Source organism: Lottia gigantea, assembly GCF_000327385.1.
Source record: "Lottia gigantea unplaced genomic scaffold LOTGIsca_173, whole genome shotgun sequence".
In the NCBI taxonomy this organism is placed as follows: domain Eukaryota; kingdom Metazoa; phylum Mollusca; class Gastropoda; family Lottiidae; genus Lottia; species Lottia gigantea.
The window spans coordinates 216,638-235,770 of NW_008708187.1; the positions used below are offsets into that span (position 1 = coordinate 216,638).

The window sequence follows — 19,133 nt, forward strand, 5'->3', positions numbered from 1 at the left end:
ACACCCTACTTCTTTGAAAATAAAGTCTAAATAATATTATTGAAATCACGTTTCTTTTGTACAAAAATATCACAGAAGCTTAATCACAGAATACAATTAATATTTTCAAAAATATATATACAAAACCAATGCATGGAAAATTCATAATTAAAGTTGACTTCCCCATAGACTTTAGAAATTTATAAGTACATTACAAATACAAAAAAAAATATCCAAGAAATCACATGAGAGAAAATAATATTAATCAAACTGTTTATGGATGAACAACAGGCGTTGGTCGTACACTGTTGTATTTACCTGAAAAAAAAAGAAAATGTGATAAAAACCTACAGCTGAGAATCATTAAGGTTCATAAATAATATCACAAACCATGGTTCTATACAAGAGTGTTACAATAAACCTATGAGTTTAGGTTTGACATAGATATAAACCTTTATTGAAGGTATAGTGATAAAAACCTTCAATGTAGGTTTCAATGGAGGTTTCATAATGTTTTATGATATCGACCTATATGCTAGGCATTTAGATATAGTCCTTCAATCCATTCAGTCTGATATAAACCTTCATTATAAATAAAACCTTAAATGGCTTCCTGATATAAACCTTCATCCTTAGAAGTTTGATATTAACCTGTTATCAACCATTGATTTAAATAAATCTTGGGGAGAAATAAAACCTTTACTTGCCTTCAGAAACTTGGACTTGACTTGGTGAAGTTGCTCGACCTCCACTGAAAGAGTAAAGTAAAGTAAAGTAAAGTAGAGGTAAAGGTAATAGTAATAGAAGTAGAGGTAATAGTAAAAATAAAGTAGTAGTAATAGTAAAGTAAGAGTAAAGTGAAGGTAATATTAAAGGTAATATTAATAGTAACAGTAATGGTAATAGTAAAGTATTGGATTGCAATGGAAGAGGTCAATAAAGATCCTGGCGAACTTACTATGGATCTGGACCAGAGCTTCCACCATTCATACAACCAGTCCCTCCTCCGCCACAGTAACCACAACAACAGCGACAAATAGCAAAGAGCAGCAGGGCCAACAGCAAAGCACCAAGGACACTCAGGAGAGCAATGGCAGCAGGCGATTCCAAGAAGTTGTCAGTGTCGGTTGTTGTGGAATTACCTCCATTACCATTCAGGTTGTTGTTTGCATTGTTATTGTTGCCATTGGCATTGTTATTATTGTTGTTATTGTTATTATTGTCATTGTTATCGTCGTCGTTGTTATTAGGATCTTCAGTAGCTGGTGGTGGTGTGGGCGGTGGATCTACAAAAGTAAAGGGACAGTTCACAGGAAAATGGCCAGCCTTATGTTCATTAATATATTGAACTGATACCAGTTCCGCTGACCCCTATCTCATTGGCAGGAGGAGGGTGAAGCTAGGTCGTAAAAACCAGAAGCTCCAAACTACATGCAAGGATATAACCCAGCCTTCACGTAACATCGCTGATACACCGTGAATGCATTGGATAACTGAGCAATACAAGCCTCAGAAATTGCTTTCTTTTCTTTAAGAGATGAGACACACAAGTCTCAGTTGCCACTACACATATTGCAACTGAGTTTACGAGCCTCAGATATAGCTTTCATTTTGATTACTCAGTGTCTACCAGTCCTCAGCCTCTGAAGCCTCAGCAACCTACCTGTGTAAAGGACATCAAATAAAGTTGTTCCAGTCAAAACACCAGGCTTGATTCCTTTATCTCTTGCTTCCACTTTACAATTAAATATAGTTCCTGATGAAATTCCCACCAGTGCTGGAGACTGTTTGAGTTTAACCGAGCCATCACCTACAGAAATTGGAATCCAAATACATGTGAATGAGGTTGATACTGAATGAGACACAGGTTCGCCAGCCGTTTGACCAATCGTACCTTAGTCTCAGAAACGGAAATCTTGTAGCTAAGATAATCAGTAATACTATTGGAAAGTTAAATTGACGACTCATCTTTTCTTGATACTACACCATATGTAGAAAATACAAACTCACCTAGCACGCTTACAAACTGTTCCCCACCGTTGTTGCAGCTTTTAAGATAGTATTCCACGGCACCATTAGTCGCTTCTGTTATATCATCATCAGTTGCTACCACTTTACCAAGGTCTTTTCCCACAGCATCACCAGGGTAGATAGGTGCTCCCGTGTAAGCTGGTTCCTCAAACTCCGGGGCATGGTTGTTATAATCCCAGATATCTATTTTTACATCAGCTTCCACCTCCTCTCCCGCTCTATCCGTAAGTTTCATTTTTAGATCCATACTGTTCGGTTTGGAGTCCGGTTTGTCTAGGAGATATTCTCCAATTAATTGAATGTGACACTTTGCGTGATCAACTACCTGCAAAGGATACGTTAAGTTTAAAAAATTTATTGAGTGAAAAAAGAAAAAAAGGGAACTCATCTAGCTAATAATTTGGGGCTGGGCTGGGCTGACCCCTTCTACCAACTGTTCCCATATACAGCTTTGTCCACAGAAATAACTGGAAAAGTATCACTTGCGTATACAGTCCCAAAGGCCTGAGAGCAGCAGTAGATATTCACAGACCATAAAAGAAGCATGCCATGACTCTCGGAGATGCCAATAAACTACTAAAGATCACTAACAGACAGGCAGGGATCTCCACACCAATGTTCAGCCAATCGTTCCTCACCCTAACAATATTTCCTCAGCCCTCCCCTGCTTACAGGACATTGAAAAACTGTCCAAGTCTTACCTTAAACTGCTCAGAGCCTGTACCAGTCAACTCCAGAGTGAGTTTATCGGCTGTATCAGGATCTGTTCCCTGACATCCCAGATCAATGATACCTGTTTCAACCTAGAATTAGAAAGAAAGATCCATAACGTCTTAGGTTCTCAAGAATCCTCTCTACCAGCTGATCCTTTGATTAACCTCTGATCTGTACCGATTTACAGTTGGGTCAACAGCTTGAGAAAGACTAAGGCAAAAAAGCCATATTTTACAAAAATGCCCCCCTAGGTTCTCCTGGTTTTCCAGCCGATCCAAAGCCAAAACTATGGCATTGTTCTTTCCCAGATTATCTGTATCTATTTACAGCTGGTTCAACTGGGATACTACAGAAAAAATCCATATTTTACAAAGATGCCACCCTAATTTCTCCTGGATTTGTCTACCAGATGATCCTTGCCCAGACCTCTGGCATTGATCTTTCCTGGATTATCATAGGATTGTTGTTGCACCACGAAGGTGCCACCAATTACCCCACGAGCCGTGCAAAATAGATCCATAAGATCCACAAAAACCCATACCTGTGATATGTTGGCATAATATTTATCTCCATTCAAAAATTCTGGTGGTTCGTTGAGATCTTTGACATTGATGGTCAGAACTTGGGATGATTCCATAAGGCAGCCATCTTGGGCTCTGATTGTAAACTTATACTGGTTGTTGGTTGGGTCTTTCTCGTGATTCAGCTCTTGGCCCTTAGCAACGCTGATTTTCACACCTGAAATGGAAATCAAGAACTTAAGAGCTTAATTAAGGCGTTAACCAAGACACTTCTTCCATTGGGAATTGAAGACCATCAACCACAAGCAGTACAGTTTGACCGTGATCTGACCATCTGATAGGCGATTAAGTGCCATCGGTTAGAAAAATTCTGATGCATGTGCCAGTGCTCCCGATTTCGGATGTCATCCCCTGGTACCCAGTCTCCAAGGTAAGTGAACAAGACCCACACTGAACCAACTTGCTGTAATCTTAAATTCAGATCTTCCTCCTGCGATTACATTGAAAAAAAAAACACTTACTCTTGTCTGTTTGAACGATGGTAAAAAAATCCTTATCTGCTGAAGGATCCACATCCCAGGAAATGCCAATAGGGTCGGAGCAGGATACCAGATCTTCTAATTCAACAGTGTAGAGCTCCCGGTCAGCTCCTTCAGGTTTCAAAGATTCATCAACATCAACAGTGGTGGGCAGATTCGTAAACTTTGGTGGCTCATTTAAATCTAGAAATAGAATATACCGTCCAAAATTGATGGCTAACGGCGGACTAGGGTCATAGTTTATAGAAGCAATTGCTAATAACTAGATTAGATGGTGGCAGACCAAGGCCCTGCTCGGTCCCCTCAACTAATGTTTCCCACAAACACCACTGTTGAAAGAAGGACAGGTTACTTACTTTCCATCGTGACTATAATGGTACAGGTGACTGTATTTTGTTTGGCGTCGGCAACAGCGATAATAAGTTCGCGAACTGGTTCTCTGTCGATGTACCGTAAATCTCCGGTCGTTGTGATCTTACCATCAACTAAAATACAAAAATATGGAAGTTCAAAGGGGTATTGAGACAAAATTGAATCCAATCTAGTTCAGGAAAGGATAGTCGTAAGTACTAATCATCTCCAGCATGTACTTTACCCTCGTACATGTCGCATCAGGTGTTCCAGAACAGCGAGTATGCCTGTACCACATCGACCCAGCGTTATAAATACTTACATTTTCCAACAGTGAAGGCTTGTTGAGATCCTGGAGGTGGACCATTCTCCAGAGTATAGGTGATAGCATCGTTCTCGTCGTCGGTCGTGGAGATAACATATACACTTCCACCTTGCTTGTGGTACTTATCGTCGGCAACATCTACTTTCGCTGAACCTGGAAGGACAATTTTGTTCATAATAAGTGGTTTAGGACTCTCGGTTTCATCCAAACCACTCTGAACAACTAGACTCTGAAGCGATAACAGTAAGCACCACACAGGGCTCGAATTATTGTTCTATCTGAACAACTAGACTCTGAAGCGTTATCAGTAAGCACAATTCGAGGCTTCAGTTAACTGTACCATCCGAACCATTAGCCTCTTAGAACTTCAGTTTATTGAATGGAAAGACTCGGAAGCAGTATCAACAAGCATGGGGTCTTATCTTTAATCCTTCCACTCACCAGAAGGGAAACAGTTTGGTTCTGGATCGTGGTTCTTCTCAATGTCAATCTGTAAGGATTTCTGGTCCCGTCCACCACCTACTGTGTCCCGACACTCAATCTGAGCCAAATAACTGCTGACGTCCCGATAAACCAATGGTCGTTTGAATGTGTATCTCACTTTCTTGCCTAGAAAACAAAACGAAATAAACACCATAAAAGACTTCCAAAGCAATCCCATATCGTCATTTATACAGCGCTCCATTGAACTCTTTGATGGATCATTTGAGCTATACAGTTCTACTGTAACAAAAAAGTTACTGGAAGTCTTTTTGAGGCACGGGTCCCAGTTGCTTCCTTAGTAATATATGGCTGCTTCATCTCCATTTTCAGAGGATCATATGACCTACCTTCTACTTTAAAAGCATCCGTGTTCGGCGTTATGGAGAAGAGTTCACACTCTACATCATCTCCATCGGGGTCTGTTACATCTATAGTGGACCCAGCTACGTCCATGGGTCCAGTTCTGTCCTCTTTGATGCTGACCACAGTGTCCAGGTTGTTGATGGTTGGTTTCTCATTCTGCAATAATTCAATACCAAATACAAAATCTATCGACAGACAGGAGGTCTGAAGGTCCCTCAATTTGATCCAAATGCAGGTAAAGGTGCTTCTTTTGGATTCTTGTTCAGTTGTGGTCTCAACCCGTGTTCTAGGTCATCAAAAGGCTCAACCAATCAAAAGCTCCGTTCAATAAAGGATTTCCACAGATTACGTGTGAGGCATTCTGGGATATTTGATTGGTTACGCAGCACCCAATCTACTGATAATTCTGCACTGCTAAATCAAGGGCAATAACTCAGTAACCTACCCATTTGAAGATGACCGGAGCTGTAATACTTTTAGTGCCGGGGTTGACACCTGTATCTGTGGCCTTGACCTTCACAGGGAATGTATTGCCATACTGCCCAACCAGCGACTTCATCAGGGTGAACTTCCCATCTGGTGTGACGTCAAAGAAGTCGTTGGGTTCGTCCAGACTGTAGACTATATTCTTATTGATGTCATCTTTATCTAAATAAATAAATGAACAATTTCTTTGATTCCAGTTGACCAAGTTGGAAATGGGTACAGATAATCCGGCAAAGATCAATGCCAAGAGGTTTGGTCAAGGACCAGCTGGTAGACAGGATCCTCATTATTTTAGTCAACCCAGGTGTAAAAGGGTACAGATAATCTGTGAAAGATCAATGCCAAGAAGTGTGGCCAAGGACCAGCTGGTAGAAAGGATCCTCAAAGTTATAAAGTAAGCTGTTATCTTGTAAAATATGGAAGCGCCTCTTTTTTATCCGTCTTGAGAGCTATAAATGGGCGAGTTTTACATCCTATGGATCAACTAAACCAGTACCTTCATCAGTAGCTGTAATAGATCCAAGGACTTCTCCAAGACCCATATTTTCAGCTAGCGTATACTCATAAACATTAGGGTCGAAAACCGGCGTCTTGTCGTTGATATCTCTGATATTGATGTCCAACTTGGTGGTCTCTTCGGCTCCTTCGCTGTCAGTCACTTTCACGGTCAGCTGTATGGTTTCTGGAGCTCCAGCAGCATCCACGTCAATTTCTTTGACGTTCGTGATGATCCCAGTGTCAGGATCGATGTCAAACAGGACAGATTCAGGGGAACTCTCTAAGGAATAAGCGTACGTTTGGCCTGCCGACATCTCTTCATCTGTGAAGGAAAATTCGGCGTTGATGGTAACAGTGCCAGGCTGGAAAAATAACAGAACCATCATATTGGCAGGAGCAAGATGGCACAGAAAAAACCAGGGACGGACTTGGGATGGTTGCTTTCTAAAATTTGCGGATCCTTGACAAGGAATTACATAGGTGACTTCAAGTACAAAATTGGGTGGACAGATGGACTTCATTGCTTTGGTTTCTGACTGAATCATTGAGGTCACCAGCCATCAGGGTTCTAGTTCCTCGGAAAGAGTTCCTCACGCCAAAAGAGTCAAGAGACAAGATTAGATTAGAGTTAATCTTAAACTGTTAACAAGATACTTCAACAGGACAGCCTTCTTTTCAAAGGAGCAAATTATATGAGATCTCTAAACCAGAGCAAAAAAAGCCATCTTACCATGCCTTCATCAATGGTAGATGTGTACAATGGCTTCTTAAAAACCGGTCTGTCATTGGTATCAGTGATCATCATGGTCAGGGTGGAGGTCGCCGATTGGTAGCTGTCTGTAGCTGTACAGATAAACTTGTAGGTCTGATGTGATCCCTCGAAATCGAATTCCTTTCCTGGAGCTAACTTGATGGTTTTTACTATGGGAAAGAAAAATTTGGATAATTTTCTACATGCCGGGACAATACCACCAGATTTGGGTAATTTCACACCAGAAGATCAGACCATGTTAAAATATTTGGACCATCTTTCAGAACATATAGACGGACAAAGGAGGAGTCATGAAAACACTGGCTGAGGTTTTGTACCATCACTTATTCCCCTGGGACAACTCATCAAGATTTCTGCAATCTTATAATTCGAGATCCTGATGCTTTCTGTTTCTCCAAAACACTGTTGACTGTTGAGAAGTGATTTATAAGACCCGGACTAAAGAGGAGTCTTGAATTTGGATGATGATGAAGGTGCAGATTATCAAGGGCTAGTTGAAAAGAACTCGTTAACCTTTGTGAACTCCAAGAGTATTATAACAACCATCATTCTTACTTACATTTGGGATCGATTTCAAACATGTTGGCTTCAGAGATGGGATCCACATCACAGGCAATGGTTGTGTTATCAGCATCAATCACTGCGAAAGTATGGACTACAGAGTCCTTGGCAGTGTCTTCAGGAAGAGAAACTGTTTGATCTTCTTTACTGAACACTGGTGCCTTGTTCAAATCTGCAAAAGAACGAGAAATATATATCTAGAGATGTAACCATTGTGCGTTTCAACCGTGTTTCACTTTAGTAGGTAAATCTCGTATTAGGTTATGGCCTCCTCATACCCTTGATACAGCATTTGACTTACCAGTGACAGTTATATATATGGTACACGGGATTTTAACAGGGTTTCCAGAACTATCAAAGTGTTTCTGATCATCTATTTCCAATGTCCATGTATAGCTAGATTCTTTTTCTATTCTTAAATCTTTACGAACTTGGATCGATCTGGAAGCTACCAAAGAAAAAATGTATTAAGAGTCAATCCACTTCAATAGAGATGGTGGTCCAATGGAGCAGCAGCTCGCATCATGCTGTCAAAGTCTCTAAGTCTATGACCCTGATCTCCTAAAGAGTCCAAAGACCAACTTCTCTTAGCTTGCCATGAAAAGGAGTTCAAGGACCCCTCTTCTCTAAGCATGCCATGAAAAGGAGCTCAAGGAGCACTCAGAGTCCATGACACTGCTCTGCAAAGGAGCTCAAGGACCATACTTCTCTCAGCCTAAGATCCCACTCTGAAAAGGAGCTTAAGGACCACACTTACCAGCATCATAACCATAAAAACCATTATCTGGAACTGAGGTGAAAGTGATGATTAACGGATCGTCTTCCTGATCCACAACACCTATATCATAGACCTTTGTATTGATAGCACTATTCAGAGCACTGACCGTCTGAGAATCTAAAAATAGATTAAAATTAGACTTGGGATTAAAGCTATCATGACAAAGAAAATAAATTGTTTATGGGAAAATAAGCAAACAACTAGGTGCTCTTTATTCAGAGCAGCCTTTTTCAGAGCACCCAACGGCTGAGAATCTAAAAATAGATTAAAATTAGACTTGGGATTAAAGCTATCATGACAAAAAAATGGAAATTTTTAATGGAAAACGATATGCTTTAGAAAATGAAAAATAAGCAAGCAACAGGGTTGTCTTTACTCAGAGCAGCATCATCAGAGCACTCAATGTCTTGGAAGAACTATCTTTGTAAAAAGACCAGAAGATCTTACCTATGGGATTACAAGTAGCCTCTGGAAGTTTATTAGGAGTGACTCGGACATTCAGGGAACTATTGGCAGATCCACCATTTCCATCATCACAAGTCACAAAAATATCGAACATTGGCACCTTTCCCTGATTAAATTTATAGCTACCAGAGTAACGAATGGTAAACTCTGCAAATAAAATTCAAAATTATTTCTAACCAAATTTATCATGTATATTTGTCAGGATCCACTGGTGGACAAAGCTGACGCAATGGTCATTGGCTTTTAAGCTCCAAAACTCATTTTCTGACAAGGTTTGTTTGGTTGGTCAGCTCAACATTCCTTTTGGAGAGTCCACTAGTACGTATGTTACATATTGAGTCCAAAAAATTACCTTCAGCTCCAGATTTTTTCACCACATTAAAAGCACCATCAGTTTCTCCTGCAGGTGCATCAGAAACGATGTTATCAACTTTGCAATTGACGGAATCATTTTCAGGATCAGTGGTAGTAAAAACGAACAAGTCTCTGGCTTCAGTCTGATCCTCTGCTATGGTGACAAATTCTGGGAGAAGGTTGATTACTGGAGCTTTATTCTAGATAAAAAAAAACAAAACTATTTGGAATGGATCCTTGGAGGAACGGATCCGTTGCTTCACATGATGGGCTGATGAAGACCAGCAGAACAGAGCAGAGGAGCAACGTGAGAGACATTTCGAATCCAACTGTTGAAGAACATTTAATGTCCACAGGGTATCAATTTTTTCCAACACGACCAACATAATGGTTGAACAAGACTTAAAGAAGATTGTCATAAGATCATAGATGTCAAGTTCAGTTGAACTTTTGATAGAAAAGAAACAAAAGATAGATCCATATTCAAATCAGATTGGAAGAAGTCCTACCCAGACACCAGAAATGGTGGTAGTACCAATGAGTGTTGTTGGAGTTCCTGCATCCTCAGCTACGATCTCGGCAGTCAGAATGGATCCATAAGGTACATTAATCTTCGACTTCAATATAACATCTCCACTCGGCAATACCTCAAAATACTCAGAGGTCCCTGAAACAAAATTGCTCAAAATTGAAGCAAACAGTACATCCCATGGCTGAAGATGGAAATAGACACGATGTACAAGATCAGAACCCACAACTACTCTTTACAAAGATTACTATGAGGATCCTGTCAACCAGCTGGTCCTGGGCCAAACCTCCAGGTCTACTGATCAGATGAGTAAAGATGACTTTTTCAGGTCGCCAGGCTTTTACACTCAGGCCATTATTGGAACCCACGACCACCATTTGTGAACATATATACCATACCTTTAAGCCTGTAAGATATTTCAGCATTGGTTGTGGAATCTAAATCTGTGGCTTTAACTGTAGTTAACTTGGTACTGCCTGGTGTGGATCTGAAATTGGAATCGTGTTTCTATTAATAGTAACATGGAGTCCATAATACTGTGTTGCTATTAATAGTAACATGGAGACCATAATGCTGCCTTGCTATTAATAGTAACATGGAGACCACAAATCTCTGTTGCTATTAATAGTAACAAGGAGTCAATAATGCTGCCTTGCTATTAATAGTAACATGGATTCCATAATGCTGTGTTACTATTAATAGTAACATGGAGACCAAACATTGTGTAACTCTCTAGTGGAATAGCTCTGTCATTTGCGAGTTGGATTCTTCTCAAGCTAGGAAAAATCCTGATACCACGGCCAGTATTTCCGAAAGTCAACCCAGTTTCCTCCAAGTTTCCCCCAACCTCCCAGACTAAGCCAAAAGCTTTGAAACTTACAAAGAAATATTAAAATCATAAAGCTGCTGCTCAAAAATGGGCTTATTGTCATTGGCATCCTTAATGGTAACGTAAACTGTCGCTTCAGCATCTCCACTTGTGTCATCTTTCACTTTAACAGTGACTGGTATAGGATTGGCAGCTAAATTTTCAAAATCAATTTCTGCCACGTTGGTGATGGTCCCCATTTCTGCATTGGTTATTTGGAAGATGGCTGGACCTGTATTGACTATTTCGTAGGAGACGTCGTTGCCTTCTGGGTCAGTGACTTGATAAGCTGGAGTAAAGGTGATGTCACCAGCCTGAAAAAAAATGAAATGAATGGAACGTCCTACTCTTTTGCGCCTACTTGGGCTGATGAAGACAAGGAAAACCATGAGGGAAATTCTGAGGAGAGAAAGAGATAACATAAATGGTCAATCTTGGAAAAAACCTCAAACCACCTACCACTCCTTCCTCCACTTCTTCTGGATAAGATGTCACTGTAAACACCGGCGGATCATTCTCGTTCACCACTTCAATCTTAATGGGGAAATCTGCCTGTTTGAAGCCATCATTTACCGTTATTGTAACATTGTAGGCTTTCTGTTTCTCATAATCTAATTTTTCATTGTCGGAAATTTTAATGGCACACTCTGAAATATTTAAAGATCACAATATTTTCTTGAAGAATATTTTCATCTAAAATTCCAGTCAGGTGGTAAATGGGAAGGGATAATCTGGGAAAGTTCAATGCCAAGCGGTTTGATCAAGGATCAGCTGGTGGACAGGATCCTCATTATTCCAGTCTAGCAGTAAATGGGTACAGATAATCCAGTAAAGATCAGTACCAAGTGGTTTGGTCAAGGACCAGCTGGTAGACAGGATCCTCAGGATCTAATCAACTAGGCAGTAAATGGGAATTATCAGTATCAGGAGGTTTGGCCAAGGACCAGCTGGTCAAAGGATGTTTGCAAAAGGAACAACACCAGCATCACTGGTTCTTCAAAATGATCATTAGGGACTCCTGGTAGAACACTTCATTGAGCTTAAGACACTGAAAATCAAGACATACTTGTGGAGTCAAATACCAGAGCGTTGTTGGGAGGATTAAAGATGGCGGAGAAGGTCAGACCATCTCCATACACAGTGTCATCTTGAACGTTACATTTATAGATCTCCTCCCCTTTCTCTGTATTCTCAGCTGCATTTATATCTGCTAAATTGGTGATCACTGGTGCAATATTCAAATCTGAAAAATGAACCATAGAAATGAAATGAATGGAGATTTAAGTCCTACCTTTCTGCAGCTGATTAAGCTAATGGAGACAAAGCCATTTAGTGTGCAATGAGGGAAATTTTGTCAGGATAGCAGCATTAACCTACTCTTTATCGATTTCCAACTGTCGAAGGATCTTTAACGTGCTCAGCCTGTAGCACATGTGAACCTAGATGTAATGTGCCACCTGAATGACTCCACCTGACAGTTCCTCCAACCAGCATCACTGCCAGGGCGAACCAAGTGCATGCCCTCCTTCCATCAGGAAGGGACCATCTTGGCGTTGACTTCCCCAATTTCATGTGATGCAAAACCAGGCAAGAATTACATATTGCCTCTACTTGACCAACCACCTAATGATCCTAGAAAAGCCATAATCCCTCAATGGTCCACGTGACACTTGGCCCCTACCCAACCCCATGAATTATTGATGAGAAACACCACTGTATCTGAATGTTTCCCTGAGTAAACGCATCAGAAGCTCTCTACACATTTAAGAATCATATTAAAATCTTACTTGTCATTGTTAAGGTGACCATTGTAGTAGATTTGAGCCGACCATCTGAAATTTCCACTTCCATTGTCACTGATGGATTGTTGGAGAAGCGAAGGTCTTGACTGGACCAGATACTACCATCATCTGAATTGGGAAAGACCAATCAACTTACTGAATGTTATTTGTGGGATCCCAATTAGTTGAAATGTCTCAACTCAATTTCCTTCGAAATTATCAAAATACTTCTAAAAATAGATACTCCAAATTATGTCCACGGAATATGCCACTATTTCCTGAATGGGACATCCTGAACTCTCATCCGAAATCGGAGACGAATAATGTTATGTTACCAAGATGAAACTGAAGAACAACTTATAAATAGAAAATAGGACCACCTTACCTGCACCCAAAGTGAAGCCAGCATCAGCAGGGTCTTGAGACAGAACTGTGAAGATCAGGGGGTCGCCATCGGGATCTGTGGCATTGATGGTGTACAGTGGACTCCCTGATGACGTGGTGGCAACATCTACCACTTCTCCAACTGCAAACAGAAAACAATGAGAACATTTGATAAAACTGGTACCACATAAATCCTCTGGTCCACAAACCCTCGACTTAAATGTTTGGCTCTATCTCAAGGCAGCCCAAAAGCTCCCCACCAAGAACTTCAGATATTTTTAAAGAATGTTTCCCCCAGTGATGCAGAATGGAGGCCTGACATGGAAATAGCAGCAGAAGGATGGGATAATAAACTGAAGCAAACGTGCTACAGACTGTGCAATGACCTTCTTCGCTAGTCTTATCCTGGGTAATAAAAAGTAGGACGTAAAACTCCATTCCAGTTATTCATTTAAAGGGAGGTTACCTGATTTGGGAACAGAGGGTGCGTTATTCAATTGGACATCAATCTTGACTTTTTTAGTATCGGCAACACCTTCATCATTGGTACACTTAACATCCAGTAGATAGGATTTTTCGTCCAAAGACCTGCTCTGATCATATATATAGTATACACAGTAATCTAAAAATAGATATACAACATACCAATTAGCCATGTGGACTCTCTGAAAACGTCAAAGGAAGCAATATACAAAATACCATTATTAGCCATGTGGACTCTCTAAGATTGAAGCAATAAGTTATACCAAAGATCTATAGTAAACATGGATTCATTTCAATTGAGTTTACGAAGACTGGTAACACCATGAAGTGTGGGTTTTCTCAGACCAGTTCCCCTGCATGATAGTTGAACAGAAATCTGCAGACGTAAAAAAAACATACCAGCGGCGCCATTTCTCTTGGTGACAGCGAACTTTAGATCGACGGTGGTCAATTCACAAAGAAATCCTCCCGCACCAGTATTGGTTACGTTCAAAGTTTTAAGACATATGTCCACATCTTGTTTCTCCTTTACAGTAGTGGTATCTGGCAGGTTGTTGATGGTGATGGTGCTGGGCTAAAAATAGAGTTGAAAGACCATTAAAGATGGTTTTCCTTATTTTTTAGAGTCAAATGAAGCAAACTATTTGATTAATTGGTGTTTCTAATGAATTATCATGTATTCTTAATCAGATCATTTTGTTCTTACTGCATATAATTAAGAGTTTTAACCAATCATAAATGTCCACGTATGTACAGTCTGGATAAACAAAAAAAGACTTTTTGATCTTTCTTGATCGGTCACTCATTGGAATTCTGCTGGTAATTCTCTTCTAATATGTTATTATTTAATGAAGACATAATATACTATGCAGTGTACAATGAGCGAAAGTAAGGCAAGAAATTAATTATGTTTTCTAGCGTTCAATGCAGTGCGCAGTAAGGGAAAATATTCAACTCAATAGGTTTCAGAAAATTTTGGAGGACTAGTCCCTTTAAGCAGCCATTTTTAAAGGTAGACTGGTCTATAGGACAGTTACTAAGATATACTACAATCTGAGCCCGGAATGCAGGTCTTTTTATTGTGACTATTGTATTAAATATACCAATATATAGTCAATGGTAAACACTGTACTATCTTGTACCAGCACATGTATTAAACCATATCAAAATGAAATGACATGGAGTTTTACACCCTACTTTTTTTGCCTTTTTAACATTTAAACCCCCCTTTTTGATTTTGAATAGTCAAAAATATTTTAAAAATAATTAAAGAAAGATTTATTATATAAAAAATAAATAAATAAATAAATAAATAAATAAATAAATAAATAAATAAATAAATAAATAAATAAATAAATAAATAAATAAATAAATAAATAAATAAATAAATAAATAAATAAATAAATAAAATTAAATATAATTAAATTAATTAAATAAATAAATAAATAAATAAATAAAAAAAAAACTTTACAAAACTAGCGGAATCTCTCCACAGATTTTAAAACGTTAAAATTCGTTTTATTCATGGACAAAAAAAAAAAACTAGCCCCCGAAAGATTACGAAAACATTTCTGCCCTTACCGCATATATGCCATTCACTAATAAGCACAAAATTATGAGATTCAGAACCATTTTAAAACACTTTAACACTAGTATGTCAGTTTTACATTTTGAAGGTCAATTGACTTATTTTGCCAAATATTAGGTAATTGCTTTGCACTATGTTTAACAAGGGACACGCTAGGCCAAAACAAAAAAAGAATGGTTTTAAAATAACAGTTGTAAAATCAAATTTCAACCCATTTAAGGGATTGTAAAGAGGTTTTCTACATTTTTTATGTGTATCAGGGACACTAATAGCATTAATTTACACCATTCCAAAACAAGTGGTGCATACTTCCCCTTTAAGTAGAACTCAAAATACATGACTGGCCTTATATGGACAAATCGAAAGCCCTAATAAACACAAAATGAATTTTCGTTGGCCTTGGCTAGAAAATATCAATACTTGATATTGTTTGGAAAGCTAACAATACGTATGACAAAATCATTCTTTTGTAATTTCTTTATTTATGAAGCTTTTAGGCGAGGTCAATTCATCAAAATTCTGCTATTGCCATTTCATAATCTACAATCCAATATTGTAAAAAAAATTGTTTTATTTAAGAAGCTTTTAAGAGAAATGAATTGATTGAAATTCTATTAAATGAGTCACCCTAATGTACAGTTTTTTTTTCTTTGACAAGCTTTTAAGCGAGGTAAATTGAAATTTATATTTAAATTAAGGTAATCAGTCTAAGTCAATGAGTTACAGCAGATTAGTAAGCCTTAAAGCGAGGTAAATTCACTCACTACAAGCTCTACTTCCATATATAAATAATATTATCTAGTAAGCCTTTAGGCGAGGTAATTAAACTCACCACATGTTCAACTTCAATTTCTATATCATATGGTTTAGAAAGGAAGCCATCATCTACATTAATTTGGACAGTGTAGGTCTTCTGGACCTCGTCTTTCAGCTTACCAGACACCTTTATTTCACAAGCTGAAATACAAACGAAATGGAATTGGAATTGGAATTGGAATAGGAATTGGAAATGGAAATGGAAATGGAAATGGAAAGGAACGAAACGAAACGAAACGAAGATGTATAGCTTAAATTTTGGCACCAATATCTTCCAGTGGACCACCTGCAGATCTTACTTCAAAGGATGAAAAGATACACCAATGAAACGAAATGGGGTTATACATCGAAGAGTTTTGGTAAGACTATTCTGGTCACAATATGCAGTATGGAGTGAGGGAAAAAATCTGGGCTCTGGAAAAGGTCAAGTCTGCATCTCAGGGGGATGATTCAAAAGTTGGTCCACAAAAATATAGATGACGAACCTGCAGCATCAAACTCTAAGTCTGTTGTGGCAGGATTGAAGGTAGCTGATGTGGTGGGTGGATCATTGCTTCCTGGTGTAGGATCATCCACAACACATTTATACACGCTATGCCCTGCTGCTACATCTTCCTTCACTTTGATGGGAGCACTTGGTGCATTAGTGATGGTTGGTTCAGTGTTCAAATCTTCAATGGAGAGCAAAGGATAAGCAGTTGTCCATAAGAAGTGACTTGGAAGATTGGTGTAAGTGGCCTTCTCTGTATGGACTACAAACTATGGTAAGTGGTGAAATACTTGTAATGGTAAGTATTGGATGTTAACTTACTTAGTATATGACATCTAATGGTAACAAATCATTGTAAGTATTGGATGTTAATGGTATCTTACTTGTTATGGTAACTTACTTTTAATGATAACTTACTTGTTATCGTAAGTACGGGACTTTGATGGTAACTTAGGTGTTAACTTACTTTTAAGGGTATTTGACACAAATACTTACTTGTAATGGTAACTAAAGGATGTTTAATGGTAACTTACTTGTATAAGTAATTATCAACTGGAAAGGAACTGGTGAAGTATAAGAATCTGTGACTGTGATATCCAATGTTTCTGTGGAAGTGGTCACTGATTTGAGATCTTTGGTTGTTTTAACACTTCCATCATCTGGACAAAAATAAAATGAATTTTACTTCAGAAGTCAGTGGATTGAAAATTCCAGTTGTGCTGGGCACAATGGTAGTTCTCATCCAGTGATGGTTGGACACACTTGGTAAGTCTTTTGGGGAATAGCTTAGTTCCTAATGGAATTGAAAGTGCAGCATCGGACCACTGTGCTGCACCCAAAGGCTTGAAACCCTCAAGGTCCAGGTGTAGCTATTGGATGAACACTTGCATCCTTTTCTGTTCTTGATCCAAAGATGAAACTGGCTGTTACTTACTAGTTCCAATGATGAAATGGGTAGCTGGAGAGATTAAGGTGTAGGTCAAGGAATCAGAATCACTGTCTGTTGCAGACAGGGTATAGACTAGAGTTCCTGGAGATGCTGTTGCTACATCAACTGTTGTGGACACTGAAAAAGATGGGTGAGTAAGTTACACCTGATACCACTTTTCATTATGAAATACTTACTAACTTATAATTGATATACTTCCTCATATGAGCGGTTGTGACAGACAGGGTATGCTTACTCTTCTAGACACCTTATACCACTTTTCATTATGAAATACTTACTCACTTATGATCTTATGATTGATATACTTCCTACATATGAAAACTTCATTAGCTGCTACCAATGTTTGGCCAATATGTTGTTTGGATTTCGAGTTTTTTTTATGGTTCTGATCATTAGTACTTGGTTTATTTATAGCACAGTAGGTTGACTGCTACCAATGCCCAATCCAATCCCATGACTAGTAACTTACCTGTAGGAGAGATCTGAGGAGGTTCATTTTTCTTGGGATCTACTGTGAGAAGTTTGCTGTCTGTTTCAGATAAACTATTGGTACACTCTACGGTAACACTCTCACTAGCACTGAATGGTCCTGGACCTCCGATATAATTTATACAGTATTCTGAAACACAGGCAGAGGTATGGATAAAGAAATGGAATCTGATGAACTACCGGTATTGAATTAATACATGTGGACAAAAATTAAATTAAATTAAATTAAATTAAATTAAATTAAATTAAATTAAATTAAATTAAATTAAATTAAATTAAATTAAATTAAATTAATGAATTAATAAATAAATAAATAAATAAATAAATAAATAAAAAATAAATAAATGAATAATTAATTAAAATAAATAATTAAAAAAACCCCAAATAACACAGATTAAATTAAAAATAAATAAATAAAAAAAAAACAATAAATAAGTTAGCTTACTGTCATTAGGAGTGGGGTCTCTGGCTATAGAAAATTTACTATTGGTGGGATTCAAGGCACACGAATAGCCAGTACTGTTATCAGCACTATCTGTGACGTCTAACTTGTGGACACAGATATTGGCCGTTTCATATTCATTTACTGTTGCACTAGTTGGTAGACTGTCTATAGTAATCTGAAATTTAAAGATAGCCACGTGAACTCTCTTAATAATATTCTAAAGCAAAAGAAAGATTATGTACTATCTAAAATTAATTTTGAATTGTAAATATAGTAAAACAGAATGTAAATATAGAGTATTTGAAAATGTAAATATTATTTCATAATGTAAATATACAGTATTGTCAGAATGTAAATATTGTAGTATTTCAGTATGTAAATATAGAGTATTTCAGTATGTAAATATAGAGTATTTCAGTATGTAAATATAGAGTATTTCAGTATGTAAATATAGAGTATTTGAAAATGTAAATATAGTATTAAGAATGTAAATATTCAGAATATAAATACAGAGTACTTCAGAATGTAAATACAGTATTTTACAATGTAAATATTCAGAATATATTATGTTAAGTGTTTAAAAGACACAATATAAAATGAAATCAAATGGAGTTTTACATCCTACTCTTTGCCCCAGATTGAGCTAATAAATCAGAAAAGATAACAAATATTTATCCATGACAGAATTTAAAAATCCTTACCTGTCCCTTCACAAGAACCAAATTAAAAAACAGCAGGACCAAAAAGGTCCTTGTGTTGGTCACCATAGTCCTTAGAACTCTTTATAATTTGGTCCTAAAGTATCCTCAAAAAGTGGTGAAAGTGTCCTGCACTTTTTCACCCTCGAAATTTCGAAAAACCCGAAAACAAGGCAGTCCAAATAATTTTTCTTTTTTACGTATGACGGTTTTCACGTCTGTTATGAAATGTCTGACAAATATATTGCTAGCTAATTTGTATTTAATGGTCTGGCCTCTAAAGGGTTAACAATGGCAGCCATTTTGTTTTTGTATCTAGTGTTTTTGTTCTTCTTACAAAACATTTATTAATAAAGACATTCTTTCTGGATATGTTTTGGACTCTTAAGAAAG

At 37.9% G+C, this 19,133-nt stretch overlaps 1 protein-coding gene across 1 annotated transcript; it reads right to left on the reverse strand.

The window, feature by feature from the left end:
• Positions 1-678: 678 nt before the first annotated feature.
• On the reverse strand, positions 679-18,809 carry LOTGIDRAFT_173823 (hypothetical protein; the record flags this gene model as incomplete). Its single annotated transcript, XM_009051893.1, has 35 exons — positions 679-730; positions 938-1,265; positions 1,643-1,789; positions 1,990-2,335; positions 2,712-2,813; positions 3,131-3,462; positions 3,767-3,967; positions 4,141-4,269; positions 4,458-4,613; positions 4,902-5,069; positions 5,291-5,462; positions 5,752-5,954; positions 6,289-6,652; positions 7,021-7,211; positions 7,622-7,795; positions 7,925-8,071; positions 8,381-8,518; positions 8,849-9,013; positions 9,219-9,420; positions 9,730-9,887; positions 10,148-10,236; positions 10,630-10,931; positions 11,077-11,264; positions 11,684-11,860; positions 12,405-12,527; positions 12,784-12,924; positions 13,249-13,404; positions 13,665-13,839; positions 15,686-15,810; positions 16,155-16,421; positions 16,693-16,818; positions 17,094-17,225; positions 17,578-17,727; positions 18,043-18,217; positions 18,744-18,809. 35 exons carry the CDS (start codon positions 18,807-18,809, stop codon positions 679-681), a joined length of 6,267 nt encoding a protein of 2,088 aa, XP_009050141.1.
• Positions 18,810-19,133: the final 324 nt, after the last annotated feature.